We start from the raw sequence: 15,472 nt of genomic DNA, 5'->3' as shown, positions 1-15,472 counted from the left end.
CGTGCTGCCCTGCTGCAGCCACCCCGGGGGGGGGGCGGTGACTCGTCCTCCCCCCCCGCCCCACTGACCCCCCCCCCAATCACAAGGGGCCCAGGTGTCCGGGCCGCCCCGTGGCCGGGAAGTGTCAAAACCACGGCGGGGGGGGGGGGCGGGGGCCGGGCGCTTCGTTCCCCATTTCCCTGGGCCCGGACGCCTGGGCCCCCGGTGGGGGTGGGGGGTCGGTGGGGCAGAGCGGGGGGCCCGGACGCCTGGGCCCCCAGTGGGTGGGGGGGGGGAACACGGCCCCGACACCCCTCGACCTGGACCCAAAAGGTCCGAAACGGGATTGGGGGGGGGGGGAGGAGCGAGGGGGGAGGGGCGACCCACCCGAGACTGGGTGAAATTCACCCCAAACTGGGTGAATTCGGGGCCGACGCGGCTGAAATCAGTCCAGAACCAGGTGAAAACCCCCTGAGGGGCCCAGGCGTCCGGGCCCCCCCGCTCTGCCTCACTGACCCCCCCCCCCCACACTGGGGGCCCAGGTTTCCGGGGGCCCAGGCGTCCAGGAGGGGCCCAGGCGTCCGGGGACCCCCCCGCTCCTCCCCACACCCCCCCTCCTGCCCTCCGGGGGCCCAGGCGTCCGGGAGGGGCCCAGGCGTCCGGGCGCCCCCACGCCCCGGCTGCCGGCTCCCCGCAGCCATGAGTCACCGGGGGGGGGGGGGGGGGGGGGCGCGTGCGTCACCCCACACGCCGGCAGGGGCCCAGGCGTCCGGGCCGCCAGCTGCAGGCGTGACAGTGGGGCAGGATGTGGGTCAGCGGTGTGGGGCTGCCCCCCCCCAGAGCCCCCCCGAGGGGCCCAGGCGTCCGGGCCGCCCCCCCCGAACCCTCCCGAGGGGCCCAGGCGTCCGGGCCGCCCTCCCCTGAGCCCCCCCCGAGGGGCCCAGGCGTCCGGGCTGCCCCCCCCGAACCCCCCCCCACCGGGGGCCCAGGCGTCCGGCCCCCCCCCAGACCCCCCCCCATCCCCGACCGGCCCCTGCGGCCCCCGCAGCACAGGGCGGCGCCCAGGGGACCCGGCCCCGCCCCCTCCCCAAGCCCCACCCCACCCCGCCCCTCCAAGCCCCGCCTCCACTCCGGCCCCGCCCCCTGACGACGCCCGCCCCTCCCCTATAAGCCCCGCCCCCTCCTGGCCCCGCCCCCCGGGCTCCTTTAGGAGCCGCCGGCGCCGGCGCGGGGGCCACCGGGAGCGGGGGGGGCGGGGGGACCAACGGGAGCGGGGGTCGCCCGGACGCCTGGGCCCCTCCCGGACACCTGGGCCCCTCCCGGACACCTGGGCCCCCCCGGATGCCTGGGCCCCTCTCGGACACCTGGGTCCCTCCCCGGACACCTGGGCCCCTCTCGGACACCTGGGTCCCTCCCCGGACACCTGGGCCCATCCTGGACGCCTGGGCCTCCGGAGGGCAGCAGGAGGGTGCAGGGAGGAGCAGGGGTCCTCGGACGCCTGGGCCCCTCCCGGACGCCTGGGCCCCTGGAGAGCAGGAGGGGGGTGCGGGGAGGAGCGGGGGGGTCCCTGGACGCCTGGGCCCCTCCCGGACGCCTGGGCCCCCGGAGGGCATCAGGGGGGTGCGGGGAGGAGCGAGGGTCCCTGGACACCTGGGCCCTCGGATGCCTGGGCCCCTCCCGGACGCCTGGGCCCCTGGAGAGCAGGAGGGGGGTGCGGGGAGGAGCAGGGGTCCCCGGATGCCTTGGCTCCCCCGGACGCCTGGGCCCCCGGAGGGCATCAGGGGGGTGCGGGGAGGAGCGGGGGGTCCCCGGACGCCTGGGCCCCGGACGCCTGGGCCCCTCCCGGACGCCTGGGCCCCCGAAGGGCAGCAGGAGGGTGCAGGGAGGAGCAGGGGTCCCCGGACGCCTGGGCCCCGGACGCCTGGGCCCCTCCCGGACGCCTGGGCCCCTGGGTGGTGGTGGTGGTGGGGTCTGGGGGGTTTAGACCTGGCCCCCCAATCCGAGTTGGGGGCGCTGGCCACCCGCCCCAGCCGGGGGGGCCCAGGCGTCCTGCCCTCCCCCATCGGAAGTGGGGTGGGCGGGCGAGAGCCCAGGCGTCCGGGCCGCGTGGGGGGGTGACTCAGGGAGCTGCGAAGCCGCAGGCCCGGCCCTGCCCCCGCCGCCGGGGGGGGGGGGGCAGGATGTAACGGGCCCCCCCGGGCGCCGGCCCCCACCCGCGCCGCACCCGCTGGTGAGTACGCAGGGGCCCAGGCGTCCGGGGGCCTCGCCAGCCCCCCGGGGCTGAGACGGGGGGCCCAGGCGTCCGGGGCTGGGACAGGGGGCCCAGGCGTCCGGGGGCCTCATGAATGCTCCAGGGCCACCTCCCCCTCCTGCTGCCCCACATCCCCATCCCCACGTCCCCACCTCCATGTCCCCAAGCCCATGAGCCCACCTTGGTGTCCCCCTCCCCACGTCCCCACCTCGATGTCCTCACCCCCACATCCCCACCTCCGTGTCCCCATGCGCCCATCTCCGTGTCCCCATCCCCACGTCCCCACCTCCATGTCCCCACTTCCACGTCCCCCACCCCCACGTCCCCAAGCCCATGATCCCACCTTGATGTCCCCATCCCCATGTCCCCACCTTGATGTCCCCAAGCCCATGTCCCCACCTCTGTGTCCCCCATCCCCACGTCTCCACCTCTGTGTCTCCTGCCAGCAGGTCCCCATCCCCACATCCCCCCCCCCGTGTCCCCACGCCCATGATCCCACCTCGATGTCCCCATCCCCATGTCCCCACTTTGATGACCCTAAGCCCACGATCCCACCTCCACGTCCCCATGCCCATGTCCCCACCTCTGTGTCCCCATCCCCACGTCTCCACCTCCACGTCCCCCCCGTGTCCCCATGCCCATGTCCCCACCTCTGTGTCCCCATCCCCACGTCCCCAAGCCCATGATCCCACCTCGATGTCCCCATCCCCATGTCCCCATGCTCATGTGCCCACCTTGATGTCCCCATCCCCATGTCCCCACCTTGATGTCCCCAAGCCCATGATCCCACCTAGATGTCCCCATCCCCACGTCTCCACCTCTGTGTCTCCTGCCAGCAGGTCCCCATCCCCACAGCCCCCACCTCTGTGTCCCCACGCCCATGATCCCACCTCGGTGTCCCCATCCCCATGTCCCCACTTCCATTTCCCCACTTCCACGTCCCCATGCCCACGTCCCCCACCCCCATGTCCCCAAGCCCATGATCCCACCTTGATGTCCCCATCCCCATGTCCCCACCTTGATGTCCCCAAGCCCATGAGCCCACCTGGATGTCCCCATCCCCATGTCCCCAAGCCCATGATCCCACCTGGATGTCCCCATCCCTATGTCCCCCTCCTCCATGTCCCCATGCCCATGATCCCACCTCGATGTCCCCATCCCCACGTCCCCACCTCCATGTCCCCACTTCCACGTCCCCAAGCCCATGTCCCCCACCCCCACGTCCCCAAGCCCACGATCCCACCTCCATGTCCCCATCCCCATGTCCCCAAGCCCACGATCCCACCTCCATGTCCCCATCCCCGTGTCCCCACCTTGATGTCCCCAAGCCCATGATCCCACCTGGATGTCCCCATCCCCACGTCCCCAAGCCCATGTCCCCACCTCCGTGACCCCATCCCCACGTCCCCCACCTCCCTGTCTCCCGCCAGCAGATCCCCCCACCCTCGAGGTGCCACCACCACCACCACCACCACCACCTCCTCCCGCGGCCGCCATGCCGGGCCGGCCCTGGCTGGCCCTGCTGGTCCTGCTGTGGCTCCTGCGGTGTCGCCCAGGCCGGGCCCAGTGCCGACAGGTCCGGGGACCGGCCTGCGCCGCGGCCCGTCCCCCGGTGCCGGGAGCCGACGTGTTGGGCCGAGGGTTGGACGTCACCACGTTGGAGCTGACGCCCGAGGGCGGCGGGGTGCTGGCGGCCGGCCCGGGGCCGAGACGGCGACCCGGGGGCTGGTGCGTGCTCTGCGCCGACCCGCTGCGGGGCGGCCGGCTCTACCGGCTGCCGGCGGCGGTCGGCGGTTGGCGGCCGGGGGCCCGTTGCGCCCAACGGGTGGCGGCGGCCACCCAACGCTCGGCCGTGGGGCTGGTGCAGGCGGCGGCGGCGGCGGCGGCCGGCCGCTGGCGCCTGGGGCTGGGGGCGGCCGTGCGGCCCGGGGCCGGCAGCGCCCTGGCCATGGCCGGCTCCCACTCCCGCCTGGCCGAGTTCAGCCTGCAGAAGGAGCAGGAGGACACCTACACCTTCGCCGCCCTCCACCTCGAGTGCGTCCACTACTGGTGAGCCCGGCCCACGGCCCCCTGCCGCCGCCGTCCGGCCCGTCCCTCCGCCCGTCCCTCCATCCGTCCCTCCATCCGTCCCTCCATCCGTCCCTCCTTCCAGCCCTCCATCCATCCCTTCTTCCATCCGTCCCTCCATCCGTCCCTCCTTCCAGCCCTCCTTCCAGCCCTCCTTCCAGCCTCACCTCCATCCATCCCTCCATCCATCCCTCCATCTGTCCCTCCATCTGTTCCTCCATCCAACCCTCCATCCGTCCCTCCCTCCATCCCTTCTTCCAGCCAGCCCTCCATCTGTCCCTCCATCCGTCCCTCCATCCAACCCTCCATCCCTCCCTCCCTCCATCCCTCCTTCCAGCCCTCCATCCATCCCTTCTTCCATCCGTCCCTCCATCCGTCCCTCCATCCGTCCCTCCTTCCAGCCCTCCATCCAGCCCTTCTTCCAGCCTCACCTCCATCCATCCCTCCATCCGTCCCTCCATCCATCCCTTCTTCCAGCCAGCCCTCCATCTGTCCCTCCAGCCATCTCTCCATCCAGCCTCACCTCCATCAATCCATCTCTCTCTCCATCCGTCCCTCCTTCCAGCCCTCCAACCATCCCTCCATCCAGCCTCACCTCCCTCCACCCCTCCCTCCCTCCATCCCTCCCTCCATCCCTCCATCTGTCCCTCCATCCAGCCCTCCATCCAGCCTCACCTCCATCCAGCCTCACCTCCATCCAGCCCTCCATCCAGCCTCACCTCCATCCAGCCTCACCTCCCTCCAGCCCTCCATCCAGCCCTCCATCCAGCCTCACCTCCATCCAGCCCTCCATCCAGCCCTCCATCCAGCCTCACCTCCATCCATCCCTCTTTCCAGCCCTCCGACCACCCCTCTGTCTATGCCTCTGTCCATCCCTTCTTCCAGCCTCACCTCCATCCAACCCTCCATCTGTCCCTGCATCCAGCCCTCCATCCAGCCCTCCGACCATCCCTCCATCTATCCCTCCATCCATCCCTTCTTCCAGCCTCACCTCCATCCAGCCTCATCTCCATCCATTCCTCCGTCTCTGCTTCTACCCTTGCCTCCATCCATCCCTCCTTCCACCCTGGCCTCCATCCATCCCTCCATCCATCCCACACCTCCAATAGCACCCCCAGACTCCCATAGACCCCTCACACATCCTTCATCCCCCTCCCACACCCACAATAGCACCCCTAGACCCCCGTAGACCCTACCCCACCACCCCATAGACTCCTCACACATCTCTCATCCCCCTCCCACACCCACAATAGCACCCCTAGACCCCCGTAGACCCTACCCCACCACCCCATAGACTCCTCACACATCTCTCATCCCCCTCCCATGCCCACAATAGCACCCCTAAACCCCCATAGACCCCACCCCACCACCCCATAGACCCCCCACATCTCTCATCCCCCTCCCATGCCCACAATAGCACCCCTAAACCCCCATAGACCCCCACCCTACCACCCCATAGACCCCCCCACATCTCTCATCCCCCTCCCATGCCCACAATAGCACCCCAAAACCCCCATAGACCCCACCCCACCACCCCATAGACCCCCCCACATCTCTCATCCCCCTCCCACGCCCACAATAGCACCCCAAAACCCCCATAGACCCCATCCCACAGACCCCCCTGCCACATCTCTCATCCCCCTCCCATACCCACAATAGCACCCCTAGACCCCCTCCTGCTGCCCCATAGTTCTCCCAGACGCCTCCGCCATGCCACCCCCGTCTCCCCACAGGCTGTGGGCCTCGCCGCAGGCCCGGCTGTCGCCCCACTTTGTGCGGGCGGTCCGAGCGCTGCCGCCCCGCTTCGGGCCGGCCACGGCGGATGACTACGCGGAGCTGCTGGCGGCCTACGGCACCCACTACGTGCAGGCGGCCCGGTTGGGCGGGCGACTGCGGGCCGTGACGGCCGTGCGGGCCTGTCGCGCCTCCTTGGCCGGCACCAGCGCCCGCGAGGTGGCCGACTGCCTGGCGGCCGAGGCCACGTTGCTCGGCGGCCGCTTCTCGGCCACCGCCGCCGCCTGCCGCCGCGACCGCCGCCACAACGCCGCCTCCGCCTCCTTCCACGAGACCTTCACCGAGCGCCTGGTGGAGGTGGAAGGAGGTGGCGGCCATGAGGACGTCCTCTACGGCAACCCCGCGGCCCGGGCCGCCTGGCTGCGGCGGCTGCCGGCCCTGCCGGGGCTGGTGTCGGCCTCGCTGCGGCCGCTGCACACGCTGCTGCCCCGGGGCGATCCACGGCGGGCGGCCCTGCGGGCGGCCGTGGGGCACTACGTGGCCTCGCGGGCCGTGCGGGGCAACTGCAGTGCCGCCTGCCCCCGCGCCGCCCGCCCTGCCGCCCCCGAGACAGCCGCCAAGATGGCCGCCAAGATGGCCGCCAAGATGGCCCCCAAGATGACCGCCAAGATAGCCGCCAAGATCGTCACTGACACGTCCCCCAAGATGATCGCCAAGATGGCCGCTGAGACGGCCGCTGGCATGGCCCCCAAGATGGCTGCCGAGATGGCTGCCAAGATGGCCAAGATGGCCTCTGAGATGACCGACAAGATGACCACCAAGATGGCCACCGAGATGGTCTCCGAGATGGCCGCCAAGATGGTCCCCGAGATGACCGCCAAGATAGCCGCCAAGATGGCCACCCACATGACCCCTGAGATGATCACCAAGATGGCCGCTGAGATGACTGCCAAGAGGGGCACCAAGATGGATGCCAAGATGGACTCTGAGATGACCTCCAAGAGGGGCACCAAGATGGGTGCCAAGATGGACTCTGAGATGACCTCCAAGAGGGGCATGAAGATGGCCCCTGAGATGACTACCCAGAGGAGCACTAAGACAGATGCCAAGATGGCCTCTGGGATGACCGCCAAGCTGGCCCCTGAGATGACCTCCAAGAGGGGCACCAAGATGGGTGCCAAGATGGACTCTGAGATGACCACCAAGACAAGTGCCAAGATGGCCTCTGGGATGACCGCCAAGCTGGCCCCCGAGGTGACCTCCAAGAGAGACACTGACACCAAAGCAGCCCCTGAAACGGTCGCCAAGACGGCCGCCGCCCCCGCCGCCGAGCTGGCGGCCACCGCCGCCGCCCGCCTGGTGGCCGAGCTGGCGGTGGCGGCGGCGGCGGCGGGTGACGGCGGCGACGGGCCGGCGGGGCCGTGCAGGTGCGGGTGCGTGCCGAGCGCGGCGCTGACGGCCGAGTGCTGCGCCCGGCGGCGGGGGGCGGCCCGGCTGGCCGTGACGGTGGCGGCCGCCCGCGGCCTGTGGGGCGACTACGGCTCGCGCACCGACGCCTACGTGCGGGTGGGCTTCGGCGGGCGCTGGCTGCGCACGGCCACCGTGCCCGAGAACGACGCGCCCACCTGGGGCGCCCGCCTGGACTTCGGGCTGGTGGAGCTGGCCCCCGGCGCCCACCTCCGCGTGGAGATCTGGGACCACGACCACGGCTGGGACGACGACCGCTTGGGCGCCTGCCAGGAGCCGTTGGCCGCCGGTCCGAGCCCTCGGCCGGTCGTCTGCTACGTCCAATATGGCCGCCTCGACTACTCCTACGAGGTGACCTGCGGGCCGGGCTTGGGGGGACCGCTGTGTCATGGCGACGCCCCCCGGCCACCCACCGGCCCGCCTCTCCACCGCCTCTCCCGTTGGCCGCCCGGCCCTGGCGGCGGCCCCGTGCCTTGGCCCGGCCAGGAGGAGGAGGAGGAGGAGGACGACGGCCCCGAGTCACCCGACCCCGAGGCCTTCCGGGGGCCCTGGCCGCCCCCCGACTTCGACCAGGTCCCGCGGGAGCCGGCGCTTGGCCGCAACGTCTCCCTGGCCGGCCGACCGGGCCTGGCCTCCGGCCTCAGCCATGACCCGCCGGATGAAGCCTCCAGCCTCGGGGAGGTCATCACGGACCACCTGGATCCAGCAGCTGGCTTTGAGGAGAACTTCCCGGACCACCTGGATGAAGCCTCTGGCTTCAAGGAGAACTTCCCAGACCACCTGGATGAAGCCTCTGGCTTCGAGGAGACCTTCCTGGACCATCTGGATCCAGAATCCGGCTTTGAGACCTTCTCAGACCACCTGGATCCAGCATCCAGCTTCAAGACGACCTTCCAGGACCTCCTAGCTCCACCACCCAGCTCTGGGGATGGTCCTCCAGACCCCCCGGCTCCCACATCCGGCTCCCAACCCTCCGCAGACCCCATGGCTCCATGATCGGGCCTTGGGGGAGACCCCCCCCCCGACTCCGTCATCCGGCCGTGGGGAGGGTCCTCCAGCCCCCCTTCCAGCCCCACTTCCAGCCCCAGCCGAGCTGGGAGTAAACGCTTTTGGCTGCAGCCTCTGGCCTCCATGTTGTCTTGTGGTTAGGGGCAGGGGGAAGCGGGCCCAGGCGTCCGGGCAAGGAGATGGGAGGGACACGGGGGCAGAGGGGCCAGGCCGGACGCCTGGGTCCTCATGTGATGCCCATGCAGGTGCCCAGGCTGTGGTCCCACCCCCGCCCCACGGGTGCCCCACGGCTCCGGAGGTGCCCCACGGGGGTGTGTGGCCTGAGCTGGGGGGTGGGGCCAGGACTGGGAGGGTGGGGCCAGATAGAGGGGGTGGGGCCTCTGGCAGAACAGGGTGGGGCCAACTATGGGGGCATCTGGGCATCATGCTCCACCCCCAGTTGGGGACCCAGGTGTCCAGGTAGCCACCACCCCGACCCACGTGGGTATCAAGGCTGGACCCAGGCATCAGGAGGGGCCCAGGCGTCCCTGGGGGGCCCAGGTGTCCTTGGGGGGGGGTCCAGGAGTCCTCGGGGGACCCAGATGTCCCTGAGGGGCCCAGGTGTCCCCAAGGGACCTAGATGTTCTTGGGGGGCCCAGGTGTCCTCAGGGAACCCAGACATCCCTGAGGGACCTAGACATCCCTGCGGGGGGGGGGGGGGGGCAAGGTGTCCCCAAGGGACCCAGGTGTCCTTGAGGGACCCAAGTGACCCCCAGGGACCCAGGTGCCCCGGGGGGCTCAGGCATCCTCAGGGGACCCAGGTGTCCCCGAAGGGGTCCAGGAATCCTTGGGGGGGGCCCAGGCGTCCTCGGAGGGGCCCAGGCTTCCAGGAGGAACCCAGATGTCCCTGAAGGACCCAGGTGTCCTCGGGGGACCCTGAGGGACCCAGACGTCCCCAAGGGACCCAGATATCCCTGGGGGGGGGCCCAGGCGTCCTCAAGGGACCCCAGATATCCCTGGGGGGGCCCAGGCGTCCTCAAGGGACCCAGATATCCCTGGGGGGGGGCCCAGGCGTCCTCAAGGGACCCCAGATATCCCTGGGGGGGCCCAGGCGTCCTCAAGGGACCTAGACATTTCTGGGGGGCCCAGGCTTCCGGGAGGGACCTAGATGTTGCTGAGGGACCCAGACATCCCTGAGGGGCCCAGGCGTCCCCGGAGGGGGCCCAGGCTTCCGGGAGGGACGGAGCGCCAGGGCCAGCCCTCGGGTCCCCAGGGGCCCCCCCGGGCGGCGCCACCCCCGCCGGGCCCCCCAAGCGTGGGGCGGGCCGGCGCTGCCGAGGCAGCGGGCGGAAAGGCGCCGTCACGGGGCCGGCGCCACATCCCCGCCGCCCGCCGGGCCCCACGGCCGCCCCACGGAGCCGAGGTGAGTCATGCCCCGCCGGCGGCCCCCCTGCCCCACAGCCGCCCCATGGGGAGCCTAGGGATGCTCCCGCCCCCCCTAGCCCCACGGAGACCCTCCTGCCCCAGAGCAGCCCCACAGAACCCCCCCCTCCAGCCCCCTAGAGGTTCTCCAGCCCCATAGAGGTTCTCCAGCCTCATAGAGGTCCTCCAGACCCATAGAGGTCCTCCAGACCCATAGCGACACCCCCGTGCCCCATAGGGTCCCCCTGCCCCATAGCACCCCCCCAGGGCTGTGGGAACACCCCTGCCCCAGAGCAGCCCCATAGATCCCTCCCCAGCCCCACAGATCCCCCCCCCCAGGCCCATAGACGTCCTCCAGCCTCATGGAGCTCCTCCAGACCCATAGAGGTCCTCCAGACCCATAGCGACACCCCCTGCCCCATAGGGTCCCCCTGCTCCATAGCAGCCTCATAGACCCCTCCCCAGCCCCACAGACCCCCCCCAGCCCCCTAGAGATTCTACAGCCCCATAGAGTTCCTCTAGACCCATAGAGGTCCTCCAGACCCATAGCCACCCCCCTGCCCCATAGGGACCCCCTGCCCCATTGCAGCCCCTAGGGCTGTGGGGACACCACTGCCCCAGAGCAGCCCCACAGACCCCTCCCCAGCCCCACAGAGCCCCCCCCTCCCCAGCTCCATAGAGGTTCTCCAGCCCCATAGCCCCCCCCCCGGCCCCACAGCAGCTCCCCCCACCCCCCGGGCGGCCATGCCTCCGCTGGGGCCGGCCCTGGGGCCGGCACTGCTGCTGGCGCTGCTGTGGGCCCCGGGGGCCGTGGGGCGCCCCACGGCCTCGCCCTGGGGGCGGCCGCCCCCCTGCGGGCGCTGCCTGGGGGCCATGGTGGGGCTGGGGGCCCTGGGGGGGGCCTTCGTGGTGGCGGGGGGGCTGCTGTGCCAGCGGCTGCTGGGGGGCCGGCCCCCGGCCCCCCCGGACCTGTGGGTCGTCCCCCCGCCGTGGGGCGAGGAGGCACCCGAGGCCCCGGCGGGCGCCGGGGGGCCCCCCCAGCCCCACGTCACCCTCCAGGACATCCACGACTTCTTCGGCCGCGGCGGGCTGGGCCGCGGCGGGTAGCCGCGGGGGGGGGGGCCCCCGAAACTGCCGGCCAGGTGCGGCGGGGTGCCTTGAAACTGCCGCCTGTGACCCACTGCTGCCTGCCTCTTCCTCCCCCTCCCCCCCCATGGGGCACCTTGAAACTGCTGGGGCCTCCTAGGACCTATGGGGCGCTCCGAAGCCACCAGCATCTCCCAGGACTTTGGGGGGGGGGGGGCTCTGAAACCACCAGCATCTCCCAGGACTTTAGAGGAGCTCTGAAACCACCAGCATCTCCCAGGACTTTAGGGGAGCTCTGAAACCACCAGCATCTCCCAGGACTTTAGGGGAGCCGTGAAACCGTCGACATCTCCCAGATCTTCAGGGGAACTCTGAAACCGCCAGCATCTCCCAGGACTTGGGGGGGGGGGCTTTGAAACCATCAGCCTCTCCCAGGACTTTAGGGGAACCCCAAAACCACCAGCATCTCCCAGAACTTCAGGAGGGGCCTGAAACTGCCAGGATCTCCCAGGACTTTAGGGGGAGCCGTGAAACCATCGACATCTCCCAGGACTTCAGGGGAACCCTGAAACCACCAGCATCTCCCAGGACTTTAAGGGGGGGCTTTGAAACCACTGGGACCTCCCAGGACTTCAGGCTGCACATGGACACGGATGCAGACACGGACACGGCCATGGACATGGACATACTGGAGACCCAGTGGGGGAGTCCCAGGTGGGGCTGGTCCCCCCAAAACCGCTGGCACCTCCTTGGACTTTGGGCTGCCCCAAAAACATTGGCACCTCCCAAGACTTATGGGGGGATCCTGAAACTGCTAACAAGTCTGAGGACCTATGGGGAACCTTGAAACCACCAAGATTGTCCAGGACTTATAGGGAGCCCTGAAACCGCCAGGAGGTCCTAGGATCTATGGGGAACCTTGAAACCACCAAGATCTCCCAGGACTTATGGAAACTCCCCTCCAAAACCAGAAGTGTCTCCCAGTAACTATGGGGAGCGTTGAAACCACCAGGATCTCTCAGGACTTGTGGAGACCTCCCCTCTCCTGAAACCAGCAGTGTCTCCTAGGACCTCTGGGGAGCCTGGAAACCACCAGTGTCTCCCATGGCTCTTGGGGCACCCTGAAGCCGTTGCTTCCTGCCCGAGGACTCCTGGGGAGCCCCGAAGCTGCCATTATTCCTGGCAGGGCCGCATGGGGGCCCGGCCCCGCCCCACCTGGGTGGGGCGCTTCCTGCCCTTCGACACTGCTCCCCACTTCCTGCCCTCCGGCGCGCTCACTCTTTCCCCACACCAACGGCTACCGGCCCCCGGAGCCCCCCGGCGCCCCGGCCCCCCGCCTGGCCTCACAGGTAGGGGGGGTGCGGGCAAGGAGCAGCTGGGGGTGGGGGGGGTCGCGGAGTCGCCGGGGGTCCCCGGGGTGCTGCCGTGGGGCAGGGGAACACGTGGGAATGGGGGGGTGGGATGGGAACCGCTGGGAGGCACAGGGGGTCACTGAGGGGCTCGTGAGGTCTTGGGGAGCCCAAGGGTGTCATTGGGGGGGGCGCCAGGGGCACTGTGGGGCTTTGGAGGTCTCAAGGGTGGCATGGAGGTCCCATGGGACCCAAAGGTGCCTGGGGGCTTGGGGGACCCAAGGGTGCTCTGGAGGTCCCATGGGGTCTTGGGGGGGCCCAAAGGTGCTCTGGAGGTCCCATGGGGTCTCAGGTGTCCCAGGGGTGCTCTGGAGGTCCCATGGGGTCTCAGAAGGTCCCATGGGATCTTAGGGGGCCCAAGGGTGCTCTGGAGGTCCCATGGGGTCTCAGGTGTCCCAAGGGTGCTCTGGAGGTCCCATGGAGGGGGTCTCAGGTGTCCCAGGGGATGCTCTGGAGGTCCCATGGGGTCTCAGGTGTCCCAGGGGTGCTCTGGAGGTCCCGGGGGGGGTCTCAGGAGGCCATGGGGTCTTGGGGAACCCAAGGGCACTGTGGGGGGTTCCTGGTGTGCCATGGGGCTGGGCTACGGGGCCTTCCGGATCCCTTCCCCAGGTGATACCCTCCCTGGGGCCCACAGGTCTCAGGCCCCTCCCACCTCTCCCACCAGCCTCCCAGAGCCATGGGGGGCTGCTTCACGGCCCCCTGGGCCACCGCCCTCTGTGTCCTCCTGGCCACCTGTGCCACCCACGTGGTCTCCCTGACCGAGAGCGCCCTGCTGAGCCGCAGCATGACCTTCATGGCCACCATGAGCACTGGGACGGCCAAGATGAGCCCTACGATGGCCCTGATGGCCACATGGATCCTTGAGATGACCACCTCGAGCCCCAGCAGGGAGCTGGTGGCCACAATGAGCCCCAAACCGGCCACAGAGGCCCTCATGAGCTCAGGACCTGCCACCACCAGCCCCGAACCGGCCATGACCAGCTCTGAACTGGGCATGGCCACCTCTGAACCGGTCACCACTAGCCCCGAACTGGCCACGACCAGCCCCAAACCGGCCACGACCAGCTCCGAACCAGCCACCACTAGTCCCGAACCGGCCACGACCAGCTCTGAACCGGCCACCACTAGCCCCAAACCGGCCACGACCAGCCCTGAACCGGCCACCACTAGCCACGAACTGGCCATGACCAGCTCCGAACCGGCCACCACTAGCCCCCAACCGGCCACGACCAGCCCTGAACCGGCCACCACTAGCCACGAACTGGCCATGACCAGCTCCGAACCGGCCACCACTAGCCCCCAACCGGCCACAACCAGCCCTGAACCGGCCACCACTAGTCCCGAACCAGCCATGACCAGCTCTGAACTGGCCACCACTAGCCCCGAACCGACCACCACCAGCCCCGAACTGGCCACCACCAGCTACAAGCCAGCCTTGGTGGCCACCATGAGCCCCAGGAAGCACCTGGTGGACGCGGCATCACCGACGGAGCTCCGCGAGCTGTTGACGGTGGCAGCGAGCTCCGAGCAGGCCATGAAGCCGTGGCTACCTGTGGTGGTGGCCATGGTGGCCTTGGTGGTGGTGGTGGCGGCAGTGGCAGTGCTGGCCTGGCGGTGCTGGGAACGAGCCCACTCGGGGTCCACGTCGTTCAGACCCTGGGCCGGGCCGGCCCAGCTGCCCGAGGAGGAGCAGGCGGTGGCCGAGCCGCTGGTGGCCACGGTGGCCACGGGGCAGCAGGTGGCCACGCTCAGCACCTTCCGCACCTCCGGGTCCCGGCCCTGCTCGGTGGCCATGGAGGAGCTGCCGGGCCCCGAGGAGCAGCCGTTGGCTCCTGCCAACGGCGAGGCCCCAGGGGACCCAGGCGCCCGGGACATGTCCCCCATCTAATTCCGCCTCTTCCCCGCCCCCCCCACCCCCGTCCCCATCCCCGTCCCACCAACCGCCGGGTGTTTTTCCGCCCGTCGCAACAGCCGTGGTGGCTTCCTGTTGACGTCAGGGCTTTGGTGGCAACGGGCTGCAGGCAGGACCCGGGCGGCCGGGCTCTGCTGCCCCGGTGCCTGCAGGTCACATGGCCGCTTGGGGTGGGGGGGGGAGAGGGCCCAGGCGTCCGGGGTCCTGGCCTTCCCCCTCTGTTTTGTCCCCCTCCCACCCACCCCGTCGCGTCCGAGGGCCCAGGCGTCCGGGTGGCTCGCTGTGATGTCCCCAGCAGCCACGTGTGGTGGCATCTTGAGGTGGTCGCTGCTGGTCTTGGGTTGGGGGGGGGTTTTTTGGTTTTTCTTTCGGATTTTTGTTGTTGCTGGGGGGGGGGGCGGGGGGAGGAGCTATTTAATAAACGGCATTGGCCTGAACCCAGCACCGAGTCCTGGCTACGGGGGGCCCAGGCGTCCGGGCACTGCTCCAGCCCCCGTCGCCCTCCCGCTTCCCCTTTCACTTCCCCCCAACCCCGGGCTCTGGTGTCACCTGTGTCCCCAGACGTGACCCCACGCGTGTCCCCGCGCCTGCCCGGGGGGGGGGGGACACCCGTCGCTCCCCGGTTTCCCCGGTTTGGTTTGATCTCCCCACTTCCCCCTCCCCCAAAACCTCTGCTCCCGGACGCCTGGGCCCCTGGGAGCCGAGGGAGGAGCCCAGGTGTCCCAGCCCCACGGCAGCCGGGGGGCATCCGAGCCCTGTCTGTCACCTCTGGTCCCTCCCGGGCTGACTCGTTGGGGACGGGGAGGGGCTGGGGTGGGGGGCTGCCACCCCCTGGCTAATTAGCCTGGCAGTTAACGAGGCGCCGCCCTGACAGCTCTCAAACCGCAAGTCTGGGGACCCGTGATATGTCATGTCAGCCCGGCCCAGAGCCCGGCCCTGTCCAACGGCCCCCAGGCTGGGGAGGGACCCAGGCGTCCGGGCAGCCCAGCCTGCCGCCGCGCTCCACGGGACCGAGTCGCCCAGCGCCGGGATGGCCCAAAGTCGGCTCCAAAACAGGTCTGGGTGAGGACTCCAAGATGGCCGCCTTCGTAGCGCTGCCCAGGCCAAGATGGCCGCCTTCGTAGCGCTGCCCAGGCCAAGTTGGCCCGCCTTGTAGAA

General features: G+C 70.2%; 2 protein-coding genes across 5 annotated transcripts; both read left to right on the top strand.

Moving 5' to 3' along the window:
* The first annotated feature begins 2,987 nt into the window (after window positions 1–2,987).
* PRF1 (perforin 1) lies at window positions 2,988–8,616 on the top strand. Its single transcript, XM_068923353.1, has 2 exons — window positions 2,988–4,279; window positions 6,031–8,616. The coding sequence occupies exons 1-2, from the start codon at window positions 3,726–3,728 to the stop codon at window positions 8,492–8,494; spliced, it is 3,018 nt and encodes a 1,005-aa protein (XP_068779454.1). The 5' UTR covers window positions 2,988–3,725; the 3' UTR covers window positions 8,495–8,616.
* Window positions 8,617–9,822: 1,206 nt separating this feature from the next.
* LOC138063586 (proteoglycan 4-like) lies at window positions 9,823–15,472 on the top strand. Of its 4 annotated transcripts, XM_068923268.1 has the most exons (3): window positions 9,823–9,908; window positions 11,154–12,342; window positions 13,037–15,472. In XM_068923268.1, the coding sequence occupies exon 3, from the start codon at window positions 13,079–13,081 to the stop codon at window positions 14,288–14,290; it is 1,212 nt and encodes a 403-aa protein (XP_068779369.1). In that variant the 5' UTR covers window positions 9,823–9,908; window positions 11,154–12,342; window positions 13,037–13,078; the 3' UTR covers window positions 14,291–15,472. The 4 variants fall into 4 exon arrangements, with proteins under 4 accessions (XP_068779369.1, XP_068779372.1, XP_068779368.1 ...); XM_068923271.1 differs by lacking the exon at window positions 9,823–9,908 and having other exon boundaries at window positions 10,841–12,342; window positions 13,067–15,472; XM_068923267.1 differs by lacking the exon at window positions 9,823–9,908 and having other exon boundaries at window positions 10,842–12,342.

This window comes from Struthio camelus, chromosome 32, assembly GCF_040807025.1.
Source record: "Struthio camelus isolate bStrCam1 chromosome 32, bStrCam1.hap1, whole genome shotgun sequence".
Lineage (NCBI taxonomy): Eukaryota > Metazoa > Chordata > Aves > Struthioniformes > Struthionidae > Struthio > Struthio camelus.
This window is presented reverse-complemented; position numbering and strand designations above follow the sequence as displayed.

Bases quoted from the DNA above. Each gene is read 5' to 3' on its own strand.
- PRF1 (XM_068923353.1), top strand. From the start codon at position 3,726: ATGCCGGGCCGGCCCTGGCTGGCCCTGCTGGTCCTGCTGTGGCTCCTG. The intron at 4,280-6,030 runs GTGAGCCCGGCC...GTCTCCCCACAG, and splicing joins CTCGAGTGCGTCCACTACTG to GCTGTGGGCCTCGCCGCAGG.
- LOC138063586 (XM_068923268.1), top strand. From the start codon at position 13,079: ATGGGGGGCTGCTTCACGGCCCCCTGGGCCACCGCCCTCTGTGTCCTC.